The sequence below is a fragment of the Pungitius pungitius genome, chromosome 18 (assembly GCF_949316345.1).
Source record: "Pungitius pungitius chromosome 18, fPunPun2.1, whole genome shotgun sequence".
Lineage (NCBI taxonomy): Eukaryota > Metazoa > Chordata > Actinopteri > Perciformes > Gasterosteidae > Pungitius > Pungitius pungitius.
This window is the reverse complement of record NC_084917.1, coordinates 15,663,605-15,681,852: the sequence shown is the minus strand read 5'-3', so window position 1 is coordinate 15,681,852 and position 18,248 is coordinate 15,663,605. Positions and strand designations below refer to the sequence as shown.

At 43.3% G+C, this 18,248-nt stretch overlaps 2 protein-coding genes across 4 annotated transcripts; one reads left to right on the top strand and one right to left on the bottom strand.

The window, feature by feature from the left end:
- Nucleotides 1–1,507: 1,507 nt before the first annotated feature.
- On the bottom strand, nt 1,508–7,065 carry nadk2 (NAD kinase 2, mitochondrial). Its single transcript, XM_037484706.2, has 12 exons — nt 6,306–7,065; nt 6,137–6,225; nt 5,976–6,064; nt 5,765–5,846; nt 5,524–5,607; nt 4,640–4,779; nt 4,074–4,167; nt 3,899–3,994; nt 3,155–3,210; nt 3,010–3,063; nt 2,803–2,926; nt 1,508–2,725 (listed from the first exon to the last, which is right to left on the bottom strand). The coding sequence occupies exons 1-12, from the start codon at nt 6,534–6,536 to the stop codon at nt 2,587–2,589; spliced, it is 1,278 nt and encodes a 425-aa protein (XP_037340603.2). The 5' UTR covers nt 6,537–7,065; the 3' UTR covers nt 1,508–2,586.
- Nucleotides 6,067–17,694, top strand: LOC119226589 (excitatory amino acid transporter 1-like). Of its 3 annotated transcripts, XM_037484705.2 has the most exons (11): nt 6,067–6,084; nt 8,795–8,920; nt 10,439–10,581; nt 10,679–10,816; nt 11,931–12,135; nt 12,211–12,253; nt 13,594–13,874; nt 13,966–14,199; nt 15,537–15,731; nt 15,834–15,968; nt 16,878–17,694. In XM_037484705.2, exons 3-11 carry the CDS (start codon nt 10,443–10,445, stop codon nt 17,086–17,088), a joined length of 1,581 nt encoding a protein of 526 aa, XP_037340602.2. In that variant the 5' UTR covers nt 6,067–6,084; nt 8,795–8,920; nt 10,439–10,442; the 3' UTR covers nt 17,089–17,694. The 3 variants fall into 3 exon arrangements, with proteins under 3 accessions (XP_037340602.2, XP_037340601.2, XP_062414753.1); XM_037484704.2 differs by lacking the exon at nt 6,067–6,084 and having other exon boundaries at nt 10,442–10,581; XM_062558769.1 differs by lacking the exons at nt 6,067–6,084; nt 13,966–14,199; nt 15,537–15,731; nt 15,834–15,968; nt 16,878–17,694 and having other exon boundaries at nt 13,594–13,878.
- The last annotated feature ends 554 nt before the right edge of the window (nt 17,695–18,248 follow it).

Below are 18,248 nucleotides of genomic sequence, written 5' to 3'. Positions count from 1 at the left end.
AACTTCTCAAATGTATTCAAAATCAAGTTCATAAGCTGAGTTTTATATTTTATATTCAGGATGTTTAATTATCCTAAAAACCAATGTCTCCCCCAATTCGGAATGGTTTGACCCAACCTCTAGCTGCAGCAGGTCAGCCGTGTATTTTGCCCAACCCGCTGCTGAAAACATTGGCGGACAATTAAAAAATATTTTCCAATGCAAAGGCCCGGGACCCACTAAAAACGGGTCCGCGACCCACTAGTAGGTCGCGACACACCAGTTGAGAATCGCTGAGTCGCTGGCGGTCCGACCGACGGTTCGCTGAGAGCCGTCAGAGCCAAGAGCAGCGAGTGTAGTCACCTACTGCTGCTAACACATCCCGTCAGACCAGGATAATTTATTTATATACGTTAAATAACTTTTCTCCTCTTGTTACCCTGGTAACCGCTGTTATTACAGACTGTTGCGTCGATCCTTACTGTGAAAATCTACGTACTTCCGGTTTAGCGGCTACGCTTCGTATTTTCATTCGATTTCAGCTGGGTTTCCGTCTCCATCATCCTTGTTTAGCGCGTAAAAAGTAGAAGTAGGCTACACAAAAATACTACTCAATTACAGTAACGCGAGTAAATGTAATTCGTTACTTTCCACCTCTGCAGACAACACGCATATACATAACTATATCACTGGGTAGTCCCATACGAAGGTTATGACAGAATGTCCTTCAATTAATCAGGGATAAAACTGGAGTAATTGTTTTTGGAGCCAAGGACGAACAATTGAAATCTAGCACTGATAATAAAAAGCACAAATCCAGCCAGAAATCTATGTAGTTATGAATTCAGACATTAATCTGACATATAAAGTAAAACAAAATCTGCCTATTATCACCTGAAGAATATATCAAGGATTCAAGACTTGTTCCTGCGTTGTGGATTACTGTAACGGTGTGTTCACAGGTCTCTGTAAAAAGTCAGTCAGAACGCTGCAGCTGAAGTGCTCACTAAGGCTACAGAGTGGATCACACCCCTCCTGTTCTGAGGTCTTTACGCTGGCGTCATGTCCAAAGACTTGCCTTATAAGTCCTGCTGTTGGTTTATAATGCTGGAAAGGGTTAAGGGCAAAATACACGTCTGACCTGCTGTACTTTTTACTGATAGTTCATGAACTGCACTCTATTAATAGCTTGCTTAATGTTTTGATGGTTTTAAGTAAAGTACTCTTAATGACCTTGTTGTAATGTGCTATGCAAATAATCTTGACTTGTAGCATGGAGGTGAATGAATTTGTTATATAGTAGTTTGAGTCAGTAATACCTCTACTAGTGCAATGTGGAGTTTAAATAAGCACACACAAGCATTTATGTTTCATACTTTATCGGATTGAAAAACAAAAACCCATCCCAACATTCTATTGCTGAGGAACCCTGCCTTTGGCACGCTGCATGTCACAGCTGTTGTAAAGTAGTGCAGTTACAAGGTGCACCAGCAGTATCTGTCTGCTGGAGTAGAATTACAAGCATATACAAGAGATGTGCTGGATTCCTTAGAAATCTTTACACCTACAATCTTTATAGTGCCAACTTGAGCATTGTTCCAACATTGTTTCCATGATTTTAACGTCACTTCCCTTTGTGCGAGATCAGTTCCAACCCCAGACCGCAACAACCTTTCAGAAGCATGTGCAAAGAATCACTTCTGATCCTCGAGGTACCACACGGCTCTGTGGACCGAGTCACACAGCACATTGCCCTTGTAAGCTTGCACATCTTTCCCCAGAGCAAAAATGGTTCAGCTAGAACAAAATAAGCTTTGTAACAAAAATATCTCCAGTCAACAGACGGACTGTTCTTTCAGCTCACCACATAAACCTTTAAACAAGCACCAGAGACGTCAGCGGGGGTCCTTGAATCTCATGAGCAGACCCAAACCAGCAGGGAGTGATTCTACCAACAAGTAGTGTGTGCAAGTCTTCCTCAGACCAGCACTCCATTAGGACTCTTCCTCAACATCACTCACACTGTACTTTATTTAGCCCCAGTCCCACACACACCGTCCCGCTCCCACAAATACTCAGTAGAGCCACACTTTGCTACAGTCAGCGTAACGTTTGCTTTAAAAACGACTGACCAGCTGTCTGAGGAATCCACTGCAAGATATAAAAATATTGATAAAACTGTTCAAAACAGAAATTCAGAGCGTATCACAATAAGTCTCATTTATAATGGGTCCTAGTTAATCCAATTTAGATGATATTATAGTGTATTGAAAAAATAGGATTTTTGAATTCATCTCGAAAGGATTTAATTAAAAGTAGATGAATTATCAGAGCTCAAACTTGTTAATTGCTTACAATGCTAACTAATGACATCTATTAGCAGTTACCTGAGGTGGGAGCACAGAGACAACTGGCCAACCAGTGGGGCTCGCTCCCGTGCACCAAGGTAAGCATTTTATATTTGTGAGCCAGGGTCATAAAAGGTGTTGGGCCTCAGGAGGAACACTGGAAACCCCTTTCTTTCAGGTGTAACATTATTCACCACTTGTGGAGGCTAAACGCTTCCTTTTTAGCAGTGGCCTGGAGAGAAACCGCTCAAGACTCATCTCAATGTTCCAGAACAACGGTCCGCAGCTGATCCTCCTCAGTCATGCTGATGGTAGCGATGGCGCCGTCGTTAAACTCGAATGAAGTGCCGCCATCAACCACCATGCAGGCGTCCCAGCAGCGGGAGCGCACGGACACCCTGCAGCAGAGGTCGCACCATGCCGGTCAAACGCTACACCCACTGAGATTTGTATGGCTGCTGTTGTGACCACTGACCTGCTGGCGAAGCCTCTCTGCTGGCTACTGGAGAACACTCTGTTGATGATGGGCTCCCTGATGCTGTAGAACAAGCGCCTGTCATCCGGACTGAACACCAGAGACTCGTTGTACTCATCCGTCACTGAACGAGCACACAGACGCCACGTCAAACAAAGCGCCAAAATATGTACCAGCCAAACATGAACAAAGGAGGACTATCATCACCTTTTTCAATGATGTCACGATTAAGTGGGATATCAAGACCCATTTGAGACTTTCCTGAAAAAGGAGACACTGGTGAGACTTTGGGATTTCAAGAGACACATGGATTTGTTTAGATTTATTATGACAGCCTGTAAAAGGTACGAACCGATGTCTAGAACCTCCTCCACAGCTTGTTGGGTCAGTTTGTTGATGTTATATGACCTGAACAGAGAGCAGATCTCAACACTGACCCCGATGGACCCCTGCAGCCGTTACCAAGCACTTTAGAATTAATGCACAGAGACCGGCCCAAAAACAATGACATCACGCTTGTGTTGAGTGTGAAATGGTTCACGGATCAATGTACGGAGGAGGTCAAAGAGCGGACCTCTAATTGACGACAACAGGATTGATCTCTGTCCCAGCGAGCAGTTAATGCCATTTTGAAAGTATTATAGGTTTCATTAGCAGAGTTTTAATTTGAGGAAAGCAACAAAAAGGGAAATTCCTAATTCAAACTACAAGGCGGCATAATGTTTAGAGGGAGAACGGCAGTTTTCCTACAGGCCGTCTCCATAACTGAGGACTCAACATGGTAATACGCCTTTTCTTTGTTGAAACAACCAAAGACTTCCCTTTAAATCTGCAGTACCGTGCAATAAGAAATTGGCCTCATTTTGAAAACAAGTCAAGATGAATAAATCAAAACACCAAAAGCTTGGTAACCAATCTTAAAAAAGACATGAATTACAACTCAAGTGTAAAGCTTTTTAATGCTGCAACCTTAACTGGAGCTTAAAGTATACAGCATGTCAACGACAAACTGAATACAGTCTCTAAAGTGCTGAAGTCAACCCTCTCTGCAGCACAGTAGATGAGTAGAAGCACAGGTGAAACATTTGATATTTACCACGCTTTGGATCCTGTTCCTGTGCAGACGCTGAGTCCTGAACTCTTCTGCTTCTCCCACGGGCCGTCATCCACAGAGATCTCGTAGTAGGAAGCCCTACGGAGACAGGTTTGAAGGAGTTCAACTTCACCTGGTGCTACACACAGGTAGGAGTACACGAGGATGACGGAGGTACCTGGAGGACAGAGACTCTCCGATGAAGATCTCATTCAGACTTCTGATAGGAAGCAGACGAGCCCCAGAGAAGCTGTCATGTAGCGTTCCGGCCCCTGAATTAGTAAAAGCAAGAGAATACAGGCATCAACTTGTAAACACATTACTGTTCAAAGGTTCAAACCTTCTGCCACACAGCAGGACGGTTTCAGACGTGTGAGAGGAGGTCTAGGACCTAATGCTCAAAGTGGCTTTACTGAAAGAGGAGATTTAAACACTGTTCACTCGTTCAACTGAAAGAAAGATGTGGGCAACAGTGGAAGAAGATAGAAATCAAATAAACAGTAACCGCTTCCTGTTAGTGCAGGGTGAGCCCTGTTTGGAACATCAGCTGAACTAACCTCAGTCTAAACCTCTCTGCTTACATTATATACAGTTCAAATATTCCACTGATTCAACATCACGTTTCAAGGGATTCTCCCCTCTGGTGACATTAACGAATTAATGACACTAACTCCAAGTCAATTCATCAACAAAATGAGCGAGTCCCACGGCAGAGCTGACTGACAGACACAGAGCGCGTCCTACTCTGATCGCTGCCCCGGGTGCTGATGCGGTGAGCTCGGCTGTGCTGCTCCAGGCTCAGCTGCTGTTCGTGCAGGTCCACGGGGGTGGGGTTGATTCCTGTTCCTTCCAAGTGCACGCGGGTCCTCTGACGCCACAACCACCTGGACACAGCACCAGCAGGTAATCTTTGGAACATTCCACAGCTATGGGAAATGGACTGTACTGGTCTTCATACTACTCGGAGCGCTTTAACACAACACATTAATACAAACTATGAATCCATGCCATGTTTCTCTTACAACCATCATGTCTAAACAATGAGAGCTAATTGTTTAGGCAACAGGTCCTGGAGAAACTGACATATCAAAGATAATCCTGGATTCATTTTCTCACATATTTGTGGCTGACAGTCTCACTAAATTACTGACACACTAATGAGTCATACACAACTGCATACATAGTGAAAATACTAATAACATTAGCAATAGGTTTCTGATCTTGTCGTCACAAATGAATCCAGTATGTAATCTCAAGAAGAGTTTTAGGAGCAGAGTAAAAGCTGTAAGGAGACCAGCTTCCACTCAGAGAGCCTGAGCTGCAGGATGGAGTAACTCTTGATTAGTGACCTCTAGTAGCACACAGACTTCTACAGACAGCTACTTGATGTATGAGGTTTGACATAATCCGAAGGCGGCAGACAGGTTTTAGAAACCATGTGACTTTTACCAGACACCCGACTTAACAGAGCAACCGGGACAAGTTGTATAGATTCCCTGCATGACCCATAGTTGATGAAGTATCTCACTTGGAAGTTGTCACCAAAGAGGCTGGTGACAGGGCGGCATGCTCACTAGAAATAAGTCCACGCACAAGTAGGCTAGCAGTGCTACGGGTTAAATACGCACCTGAACTCACCACGGCAGAGTTTCTCCAGGGCCTCGGGGAAGGCATGCGTGTAGTGCACCGGCAGGCAGAGATGACCTTCTGACCTGCAGATACAGGAGGGCATATCGAATATTGACATATTATACCTCATGTCTCGAGAGCTTGTAGACAAACTGCCACCAGTCTCCAAAGAGCTCCCAGGATATCATGGGGATTGTTCTTCACACATTTATCAGTCAGAGGTTCTGCTCAGGGATTTACCTCTCAGGGTCTGTGTTGACACCCACAACTGGTTTGTCCTTGCTTAAAACCTTACTGGCAACAAGTAGCATAGTCCCGTCACCTAACAAAACAAACTGCCATCAGAGAACTCGTTTTGTGGATTTGGATGTGTGAAGCCTTTGTCCCTCACCATCGTACATACACTACTGAATCAATGTCACGGTACCAGTAGGCTGCAACACGTTCCTACCTCCAGCAGAGATGATGGCATCCGCCCATCGGACTACTTCTTCATCATATTCTCCTCTCTTCACCACGCGCACCTCGATGCCTTCTCTCCTGTATCACAGAAGTAGAGGGTAAGTGTCCCGTGGTGTGTGGTCCCCACCCCCGTGATGGAGCACGTCTCACCGCAGGCTGGTCACGACGTGTTGCACGTTGCTGGTGTGGATGTTGTGTCTCTCCAGCAGGCCGCTGTAGCTGGAGCCCTTCATAGCGAGCTGCAAAGCACAGACACGGGGACCAGTGTGGGAGAGCGCGGGAGCCCATGGGCTCGCCCGGAACAGAAAGGCAGCCTTACCAGTTGTGTCAGGTCCTCTTCAGAGAGCCCCGCGTACAGGTACCGCTGCTGCTCGAACTCGTACCGCGTCGTCTTCGTAACAACTGCGACTTTGGCCGGTTTGAACCCATCCGTGGGCGGCGACGCGGCGACGCTCACGGAAGCGTGGAAGGGTCGAGGAGAGGTTCCGTTGAGCAGACGGACAGCCCGCAGCCCGAGGCGCACCCACTTCCCCCCAGAGAGACCACTCATCTTGACAAGTGAGAACACCGCCACGAAGTCCGGAGCATGCCCCGTTGCACGTGTCGGATCGGGGCTCTGTCGTTCCGTAGTGGACCCGTGGGTCACATGTCACTTCCGCGACCAGAGGAGATTCTGTACCCACAGACGTGGGACTCACGTCCAGCGCTCCCGGTCGGCACGTGGTTTACTTCTATCGCGGTATGCTCCAGTGAGAACGGACACAGTCGGCCCGGTATTTACCTACCATCCGTATTAGAGCAGAAGAAGCTAGCAGTTAGCACTTAAGCTAGCGCTCCTGCTATCAAAGACGACACTCTTACCATAAGACACACCGGACCTGGGGCTCGCTCTTCGGGTCTGACCCACTTTTATATCGAGGTAAAGCGGGGAAGGACAGACGACTACAGCGGACACACTGGCCTCACGGCGCGTACGTTACCGTGCGATCCCGGCACGTCGCCGAGCTGTACGTATGCTGCGTGACGTCAGAGAGCAGCGCGTGTCCGCGAAGCCTTCACAGCCACGTGCACAACTGAGAGGTCACACAAGCGGCCACGGGGTTGGAATGGTTGTCATTTTAAAGGATTTCACGTAGAGCTGTAAATATATTGCACAGTCTTTGACACCTTGGCTCCTCATAAAAACATGTTTTTCAACTTTTCTGAACGTAAAATGCAATTATAATCAGATTGATGAGGAAAACAGCCCTGATGCAACCATACATTGTAAAATAGAAAATATGAGAATGTTGTCAACTATACAATTATTTATATATTCTCCAAAGCTCAGATTATAAGCAGCCCATACAAGAGCAAATGAAAACCTTATTTTAGCACATCATACCTCCATCAAAAGAAGAAAAGAAAAAAAATAATATACATATACATATTATATTTTATTTTAATTTTTTCCTGATGTACAGGTGAAAAATTAAGTTTAATTTAATGACAAGTTATGTATAACTCTAACATGCTACTTATGTCCTGTGCGTTCTGGTTTGTGTATATATATGCAAACACGCCATTCCTCTTGGGGCTAAGTCCCCCCCTCCGCCGTTCTTTGAATCCTACATACGCCCCTGCTGATCAGGTTCTACATCCTGACATCTGCTCGTTGGACAGTCATCAATCTGCATAACCTGACTGGGCTCTTTGGAGAGCAGAGTACTCCTACAACCAGATACTTCTGCATTGAGTGTATGAATGGGTGAATGATGAATGAAATGTTGAAGCACTTTTAGTGGTTGAAAGACTAGAAACAACATGTACAATTACAGTCCATACCTCAGAAAATTCTTTTAAAATGACATTTTAAATACTGTTTCCATCTTTGGATGTAGGGAAATATTGTTTTACTTTTTTCTCTCCATGAAAGTTTTTTTTCCTTTTGAGGAGTTTGATGTCTCATGGTTACAGACTAAAGCCCTCTGAGGCAAATAAATATATAAATAAAGCGTGTTGTGTTTTTGTCCTTGTTTTAGGTGTATGTTTATTAGAACGTAGAACATTGAGAGCAACAGAAAACTGGAGTCGAATAAAACATGTTTCTGCAATCTGCTTGATCCTAAATTCTTCCGATTAACACACAGCTCATCTTCAGCTCATCTTTGCACAGACAGAAAGCTCAACTAAAGGGTCTAAAAACTGAATTTTGAAGCACTTATACTAGTGCAATTCTTAGCTTGTTTGTATCAACAATCAGAAATGTTTCATTCATAAGTGTGACAGTGAGTAGAGTTTGTAAAAGGCTGTGTGACCTGATTTGAGGGATATTCTTCACTAATTATATTCACTATCACCAGGGAATATTTTTCCATACAGTGAGGTCACTTATTACCGCACAAGCTCTACTTAATCAGCTAATTGTGGTGTGTCATTGACTCTGTGGAATTACCTCAAACTATAACACTTCCCAAGTGAGACGATGTGTATCAATTAAACCTGCTTATTGTTTTATGACGCTAAGTAAAATCTTTGATATACAGCCTCTGTTAGAGCAATGTGAAGAGGAGGAGGTGAGAGGATGGAAGGTGAGGAAGGTTTCTACCTTTAGATGGACCATTCCAGAATAATACTGTGACCATTTCTATAACCCTCAACAAAGTTTCTCATCAATCTGGGCTTCACCTGAAACTGTGTCACAGGGCTAACAGTGTTATTATGGGAGGAGCACTTCTAATTTGTCCCCCCCCCCCCCCCCCCCCCTCACCCACCGCCCCCTGTCTCTCTTTCTGGATGTCTCCCCTCCCTTGTTTTCCAATTACAAAGGTCCACGTTAGCTCTCTTTCCCACACACTGCAAGTGCTTGATGTTGGAGGTCCATCTCCAGTCACTGCCTCACCGCGCCAACGCTGGAGCTCTCTGACAAGCGAAGAACCACCGAGGTCTGACCAGGTACGTGACACTGCTCGGCCCCTCTTTTAAATTGCTGTGAATGTAAGCTAAGATGATCACATTTCTTGCAATAGAAAATTGAATGAAGGTCAGGAATGAAAACAATGACAGGATCAGTTAATAGCCGTTAAATGCATTCAGACGGTTTGAGTTTTATTTGGAACGTTTTTCAGATATTTACCTCAATGGGATAAAGATTGCATTGTTTTCATAGTGCTGACAAATGGGAAACTGTACGAAAATGTATTCCAAATTGGACCCAAGACTGAAGATGTTGCGCTCAATATACTCTTTAAATAATGAATGTGTTGCAGAAGGATTCATTTGCAAATGAATGACAGTAGCGCCTCCTGTAAATTGATAAAGTCCTCCGTGTATTGTCTTTTAATGTCATTAATGTTCTACTTAATTAAATCAATTCGGGGCTCTGGTTTTGTCGTTTAAGATGAAAGACTTATTGGACTGTAATTCTCTTTCATGTTCGTAATGCCCCTGAAGAGATCCCTTTCCGTCTTTGTCTTACAATATCTACATATTTGGGCGACTGTGGCAGAGTGGGGTCCTCCAATCAGAGGGTTGGCGGTCTGATCCCAGGCCCGGCTAACCTGCATGTCAGTGTGTCCTTGAGCAAGACACTTAAACCCAGCATTGCTCCTCTAGCTGTGACTACAGTGTGTGAATGTTAGTGACTGATGGACAGGTGCCACTGTGTATGGTAGGTCCTGTCATCAGTCTATGAATGGGTGAATGATGTCATGTAGTGTTAAAGCACTTTGAGTGGTCCCAAGACTAGAACATGCTGTACAGTCCATTTACCATATTAGCATGATGCTGATTTCTGTACTCTTGCAGAATTCCCTTGGTTTAAACCTCAGAGACTTCTAAGTGAAATGATCTCCTGTTTAGATGATTCTGCCTCATCCAGTGCCTGCAGGAGGCTTCAGCACCCTGAGCACCAATGTTACGAAATTCCCTCCTTGTGTTTTCTGTTGAGCATCAATAGAACAACTCGAACTTTGAATTAATGTCATCAATGAAACGTAATTAACGTGGAGGGCTGTCTCACCTTTGTCCTTTGTTTTAGACTTAAAGGAAATATAATTATCAGTATCATGGCCAGTTTGTTTGTGGGTGAATAGTTTTCCACATCAGTCCCTATTTAGCACAGACACAGGAGCTGCTGAGCTGAGCTGTGTAGGCCGAGGTGTCCCACACATGAACCCACAGGGTCACATCTGGTGTGAGTGGGACAACTAATGCAGACAACAAGTCAGACGGATGCGTTTCAGGGCTTAAGGGGAAAGTATGTGTTTGGGGTTGATGGCTCTAAAAGGAAGCTCTAGGAATATTAATGGCATTTAAAATGTGGCAACAGTAAAAGCCAAACTAATATACAAGCATTGTGTTCAAACAAAGTTGAAAATATCCAAATGTCCTTGATCAACACTGTAGACACCTGAGCAGCCGGTTTACACAGACGCCGGCTGGTGGGCTAATGCACATGTTGTGGTCCACTAGCAGGATGCAACAACTCAGGGAAGGCGTTCACATACGTACAATGAAGGCCAAGAGGAAAGTGGAGGAGATCTCCAAAGAGGACGTCCAGGCTTTCCTCAAGAAGAATGCCTTTGTGCTTTTTACTGTTGGAGCCGTTATTGTAGGTGGGTATGCCTCTGCAAACTAAATATCTCCTCTGCATTAGCAACACTCCACATGAATATCCACGTACAGAAGATAAAGCTGTCACTCCCTCTGCAGGTATTGCTCTGGGATTCCTGCTGCGGCCATATAAGATGACCTATCGAGAGGTGAAGTACTTCTCCTTCCCCGGGGAGCTGTTAATGAGAATGCTTCAGATGCTCGTTCTTCCCTTATTGGTATCCAGTCTGATAACAGGTAGGCACCTGTCAATCAATAAAACCTGCACCTCAGCCGGTCAAATGGTGAGATGTCAAAAAGCAAAGACGGTTTAGCTCTGATCTTTTGGTTTAGCTGTGGCAAATATAGATAAAAGCACATGATACGAGCCCCCACGTGACATGGAGGCTTCTCGGACTAAGATCAGCTCACACTTCCTATGTTGCTCCTTTTGGAAATCCAAACGTAATCCAAGTTGTTATATATTGTACAAATTGAGCAAGGAGATATGCTATTCTTTGAAAAAGAGGATGCAACTGAGACATTTTTTCAACCCAATAATTGTGTGTGCAGCTCTGTGACTCCACTGTACAACTAGTATTTGTCTCATTGTGAAGACAAATAGTTGTAATAACATGTAGGACACATGTCCTGCTCAAAGGGACGTCATGTTTACAACCTGTTGAGAAGGCCAGTGTGGTGAGGAACAGACTCCCATTGATTCACTGGCAGAGAATACACTCATTAAACATGAAACCCCCAGTGGGTAATTCAGCCTTCTGCCCAGACTTCCTTTAGTTGCGATAGAGCTGTATATTGTACAAGGGAATACTGTACATCGGTGCTCTGCAACACTGACCTCAAAATTGAAAGTGAACTTGTCTTGGGTTCTTAATATTTGGGTCCAGTTTACAGTAATTCAGCTCCATGGATCTGCTGGGATTTTAGCTCATTTTGGTCCTGTGACCTGGATGGAGTGTTTAAACCAAACAGGCCAACCTCAGAGGCCTCACAGGGTCCCCAGCAGATGACTTTTCTCCAGCAGAACAGTTTGTTCTGTGATCGGCTTGGGGACTACTACATCCTCAGCCACTGGGTGGGACTATCAGCACTATAGAGTAAGGCCCTACTCATATACTGTGCTGAAACAGCCGAACCAGATCACTTTTATCAACAACTGTTATTGCTTTTCTTTTGAAAGACAACTGCTGTTACTTGGTTGTTAAAAGGTTTCTTTCAAGATAACATCAGCCTGACACACTATTATATAATTCATTCCAGAACTGGTGCTGACCGGCCACTACTTTGTAAATAGTATTGTAAATGTCTTTATACTCTAACACTGGCTGTATTTCCACCCTCTGTCCATCAGGAATGGCAGCTTTAGACAGCAAAGCCTCAGGAAAGATGGGCATGAGAGCCGTGATTTACTACATGACCACGACCATAATTGCAGTCTTCATTGGTATCATAGTCGTCCTCATCATTCACCCAGGAAAAGGATCCAAAGCTGAGTTTGGAAAGCAGCAAAAGATAGAGCAAATCAGTCCTGCTGATGCCTTCCTAGACCTGATCAGGTAACATGCACATGAATAATATCATTCACAAAGTCCCACACCATCTCTTACTCACTGTCGGATTCCTCATTTCAGAAATATGTTTCCCCCAAACTTGGTCCAAGCCTGCACACAGCAGGTGAGCTTTAACCTTTTATCTGTGAAGGCTTAGGTATTCTTTGGTACAGCGGCACCTAGTCTCTACATTGTTGATGTCAGGACAGCTTCATATAGTGGACAATAATTCATTATATAGAGTACAAGGAGTTGAGTACTAAAGAGTCTCTGGCTTTCTGACCCCATTGGGACGTAGAATAGTGAGGGGGGCCCTCGTGGGGTTTCCCTCTTCAATCCACCCACTGGGGTTGATGGACTTGTATCTATGCCATCCATGCACAGTCGTACACACATGGCACACCCTTTTGGAGCAATTTGGGGTTATGTGTCCAAGAACAACCCCCCCCCGTTACACAGAGGTGAACACACTCCAACACCTACACAGCAAATTTCAGAGAGTTAAATTGGACTCTGTGAGAGTCCATTTTAACTCTAAGCTGGTGTTTATATTGTCCCAATCTTGTCAGTGTTAAATCAACACTCAATGAAATGTTAACAATTTAACTCGGAATAAGTGTCAAAATAAATCTGCTCTTTGTTAAATACAATGTAATTTAGCTAACTTAGCTCATTTAACTTACATTGCATTTTTAACACATTTTAGCCCAGGGAGCAATTCAGGGTTAGGTGCATTGCTCAGGGACACTTTACATTGGAACATGGGTAAGCACCACAGTACAAAGAGTTAAGTCCTGCACCAAGAAGTTTCAGACTGTACAGCTACATTTCAAACCTAAATCAAAGAGTTAATTAAACTCTACTAAGTGTTGCAAATGAATCTGATCTTGACACTGGATAATGACTCCAGCTCTTTTGTAAAAATGACTCTGTAAAAGTTTGCAGTGTGATTTCAACACTTTTGCTCAACACTGGACAATTAACTCTAAGGATTTAGATGTGTAGCCTCCAAATTAAGTCCAAAACTGTCCGTGCCCTAACCCCAACCCTATTACAATTTGTATTTGTAATTATATTAATTAGCAATAATTATATTAATCAGCAAAATTCATTAATTAATTCAAAAGTAGTGTTTAGCGCACTGTTAGTTGTTCCAACACTGAAGGTTCTTTTTAAATGGCACTATTTATATAGTAGCAGTTAAAATATTTCTTATAAAATATTAACTTAATTAATTAACCAATAATAACCATTAACCATTAGTTTAGATTGTTGTCTGAAAAAAGTTATTGATTTAGATCCAACATTAATGATGTTAACAAGTTAACATTATCTTATCTTTTTTCTTTTTTTCTGAATGGGATATAAAGAGCATAAACGTGTTTCTTAAATTCTCTATAATAGTCCATCAATAATCAAACTCCACAAGTAACTATAATGTCTTTTAATTCTGTCATTCCCCAGTTCAAAACCAAATATGGGAAAAGAACAGTCCATGTTACTGTTACAGTGAATGACACCTTCTTCAACTCGACCAACGGCACCCAGGAAGTCATGGAGATCACCCGGGAGGAAGTGATCCCAGTGTCGGGTCAAGTGAACGGGGTCAATGCTCTCGGGCTGGTGGTGTTCTCCATGTGCTTTGGTCTAATAATTGGCAGCATGAAGGAGCAAGGCCAGATCCTGAGGGACTTCTTCGACAGCCTCAATGAAGCTATCATGCGCCTGGTTGCCATCATCATGTGGTGAGATCTTTGCTTTCAGGGGAAGAGATGTTGAACAAATGTTGATGTCTCACTTATTCTCAATAACTCACTGTTGTTCTCATCCTCTCAGGTATGCTCCCATCGGTATCCTGTTCCTGATTGCAGGAAAGATTGTAGAGATGGATGATCTGACACAGATGGGCGGCCAGCTGGGCATGTACACCATCACGGTTATCATCGGCTTACTTATACACGGAGTTCTTGTTCTTCCCACTCTTTATTTCGTTATCACTCGGCAAAACCCTTTCATATTCATCGCTGGTCTCCTGCAAGCCTTGGTAACAGCCTTGGGCACCTCCTCCAGGTGAGTCCTGTCCGACACTACCATGAGTTCAAGTGTCTGTCCTGTTTGCAACCGTTTGCAATTACAATTGTGAGGGCTGCGTCTGTAACATTTATGAGAGGTTGAAACTCTGTTTTCATTGACACACGTCACACGTCACTTACCAGTGGCTTTGAACGCCTGCCAGGAGAGACCAACAGAAAGAGAGGTTGGAGGCTGAAGCAACATGACCTCATCCTTACTGTTCATCTTTTGCTTATTTAGCAGCGTTTTGCATAGAAACATGATGGTTAATGTAACTAAATAACCAAACTACCTGATTAGGATTAGAAAAAGTGTGACATCACTCAGTCATGTCTTACAGTCAAATTGTCTTCTGTCACTTTGCCATCATTATGTCATGGATAAAACTGCTGCTCGGTTTCACTAAGCCAGAGTTGCAGCTGACAGTTTAACATGAAAGCAACACATTTGTCAGAATACGCGAATGTAATTACAGCCAGAGCGGCGCCCCCTAGTTGTAGCAGTGAAGTCATAAATCGGTTAATTCACACAATTAGCATTATTTGCCTAGTTTTTTTGCACGTGTTTGTTTAATCTGGATGGTGACTTTATCTTGGTATAAACCCCGCCCTTTTGTGCAAAGTTGACAACCAACGGTTCTTATTGTAATTTATATAGTGGTGTCTTGGCTGGCTTGCGTATTTTTGTTACTATTTGAATAGCCCTGTATTGTAAAAATGCAGGTGGGACACATGGGGAAATTCAGAATTGTTTTATTTCTGGATTTTTATTGAGAACTTCCCTTCTTACAAAAGTAAAAAGTACACAAAATGCTGTTGCCTCTCACAAAACTAAATACAGATCCAAGCTCTGCAACCCTGTTTTTCACAGAAGGTGACAGAAAGGTGTTTTATCAGTATGCATTGTTGCATTGTTCTAACAAGATGGTTGCACATTTCTTTGGTTTTTGTCTGATGAAACAATCGGTTTTACTTGAAAGTGATTGGAATTTTTTATTTTATTCGATCATTTGACAAAGCATAGATGAAGGAGTCACAACATGTACAATTCATTTGGGGCATGAACATTTTCCTCCAAAGTGACAGAAAAGGTCTCAATAGTTTTACCATAGAGTCGATAAAATTGCTAGTAAAGATGTTTTGTAACATGCTATGTTTCATCCTAATTCACAGCAGGCTTCAAGCTAAAGATCATTTAAATTAAACGGAATCACTTAGCTTTGAAAAATAGTGAACCAAGCAAAACGTGAGCTGAATGCACCAGTCAAGCTAAGTCAATTAGGATAAGACGTGAGAGTCCTTCTTTGAACTATTTTTGAATCTTTCCTCCCTCAGCTCAGCCACCCTTCCTGTCACCTTTAAATGTCTGGAGGAGAACAACAAAATAGACAAGCGAATCACTCGTTTTGTGCTGCCTGTGGGGGCCACCATCAACATGGATGGAACAGCTCTGTATGAGGCGCTGGCCGCCCTCTTCATTGCCCAAGTCAACAACATGGAGATGAACTTTGGGCAGATCATCACCATCAGGTTAAACAACGAGGAGGGTCATAGATAATGTTCATGCTGTTATCGAGGAGAAAAAAAGAAAATCACTGCATTGTTTCATCTCTTTATGCTTCTTCAATCCAGTATTACAGCAACTGCAGCCAGTATCGGAGCCGCGGGCATCCCTCAGGCAGGCCTGGTCACCATGGTGATTGTACTGACCTCTGTTGGACTTCCTACTGATGACATCACTCTCATCATTGCGGTTGATTGGTTTCTGTGAGTTGCTTTATGGATCATGAAGATACATTTTTAGTGTGCGTGACACTTTGCTCTGTGAAGTTACTTTGACTCATGACATCTCTGTCATCTTAAAGGTCAAAAGCAGATCTGTATCTACTACCACCCAGTGACACACTTCTCTCTCTCCCCGGAGTCTTGTTCTACATCTTCCCTTTTGTATTGAATATTTTTGCAATGAGTTTTAACATAGAAACATAATTAGGTTTCCCAAATTAATCATTTAAATTAGAATACCCTTCCCTGAAATGACTGAGTTAACTGGGGTAATAAGAAAAATACCCTTCCCTCCTTTTGATGGGTTGGACACAATATGACTCTCTGTCCAAGCCAGAATGATAATGTAGTATTTAATGAAGAGCAGCCTGTGTTTTATAAAGCTGCTGCTGTGTTTTATAAAGCATGAATCTCAGGTTAAGTAAGTGTGGCCTCAGTTACCATAGAAACATTCCTTGGGACTGTAGTCTGTTCCAGTTCGGCTTGATGGCAAACTTCACTTCACGATTTTAGATGTTAGATACAGTTCTCATTACAATGAGTAGTGCCTTGGCTTAAATGAGTATTAGAGATCTTTTATTTGGCTCGGCATGTTTCTGGAAGTCACTCCACCCAACAAGGAGATTTAGTGCATTTAACTAAAAGAACAAGAGTCGTTGCCCTCCTAGGTAGCTGCAATTAACGCATCCATGTCGATGTGGGCAAGACACTTGACCCCAAATAGCTCCCGTCGCTGTGACTACAGAGGGTGAATGGCATGCATGTTAGTTCCTGATGGGCAGGTGTCGCTGTGTATGGTAGCTCACCCCCATCAGAGTAGGAATGGGTGAGAATGGGTTAAAGAGAAAAACAAGTACAGCGCGTTTAGCATCTGTTCTTGGTGGTGTGCAGGGACCGACTTCGTACCACGACCAACGTCTTGGGGGACTCCATCGGAGCCGGCATTGTGGAGTTCCTGTCCCGACACGAGCTCCGCAGCAAAGACGTAGAGATGGGCAACTCAGTGCTGGAGGAGAGGGAGAGGAAGAAACCCTACAAGCTCATCTCCCAGGACAGTGATTTTGAAAATGACAAACGTGCCCACAGCGAATCCAACATGTGATTCAACATCATTGCCGTGTGCAGGCACTTACAGCCAGTTCACTTATTATTTCACACCTTTTTGATTTGTTAACATTCCTTGGTTCTATGACAATGCTGAAGTTTTTTGGTGTCGTCGTGTCAAATAGGACTGGTAGTTTCTATTTTGTATGTTGGCCACATGAATGAATGTTTTAACCTCATATCGCCCTCATGTAGAGTATTAGCTGCAAGTAGCTTTAGAGAAGTGCTGGATGAAGCTAAGACACAGGAGTGAAAGATGTTTCTGGAGCACATAGTGATACATTATGTTAAGAAATTATACATTTGGACACAGGACATATCTAAAGTCAAATTAAAATGTGTCTATATTGTCCTAACATTCAATAGTTAGTTTGCTTCTTACAGGTTCTTACAAGCCTTTTATGAGTGTACAGTCCAGGTTGACAGATTCTTTCTCAAGCCTGTAGATGTGTGACCTACAGGCTTGAGAAAAGTGACTAAGTTGGGTCATTAATAGATGTTAAAGCCTCTGATTTCAATATTAATGTGTGTAAATGAATTTAACTACTGAACATGAAAACTGTTTTTGTTTATAATAACTTCGGTCAAATAAACAGAAAAGGCATTTCCTGCCTCTCCCTTTTATTTATAATGGATATACATTTTAATTGATTCAATAAAAAATATATATTTCTATATATATATATATATATATATTAAACCTCAACTTAAACATTAACATCATCAAATCAAAAATAAAACCAAAGCTATTTGCCACTGCTAGGGCATTAACACAAATCCACGATCATAAAGTTATAATATAATGATTATTATAATTATAAATGTCAAATTTATAGGAGGACCAGCCTGCCGCCATGCAACCGTCGTGTAGCTATACTCTTCCCGACAACAGGGCTTTAGAAGCCGCCATACCCCTAGTAGAATGGGCCCGGACAGCCAAGGTGCGGGGCTCGAAGGGAGCACTGGAGAGACCTTCTAGTACGATGGCCAAGTCCCAAGACGGAACTCCAGTGCTGGCTGCTGGCCTCAGCCTCAGGGTGCCACGAAGGAAGCGGGATGCCAGTGGGTGTCTCCCCAGAGAACGCCCGTCTAGTGGGGCATGGGTTGCCGACAGGGCCGCCACATATACTTTGATGGTGGACGGGGATAAACCTGTGG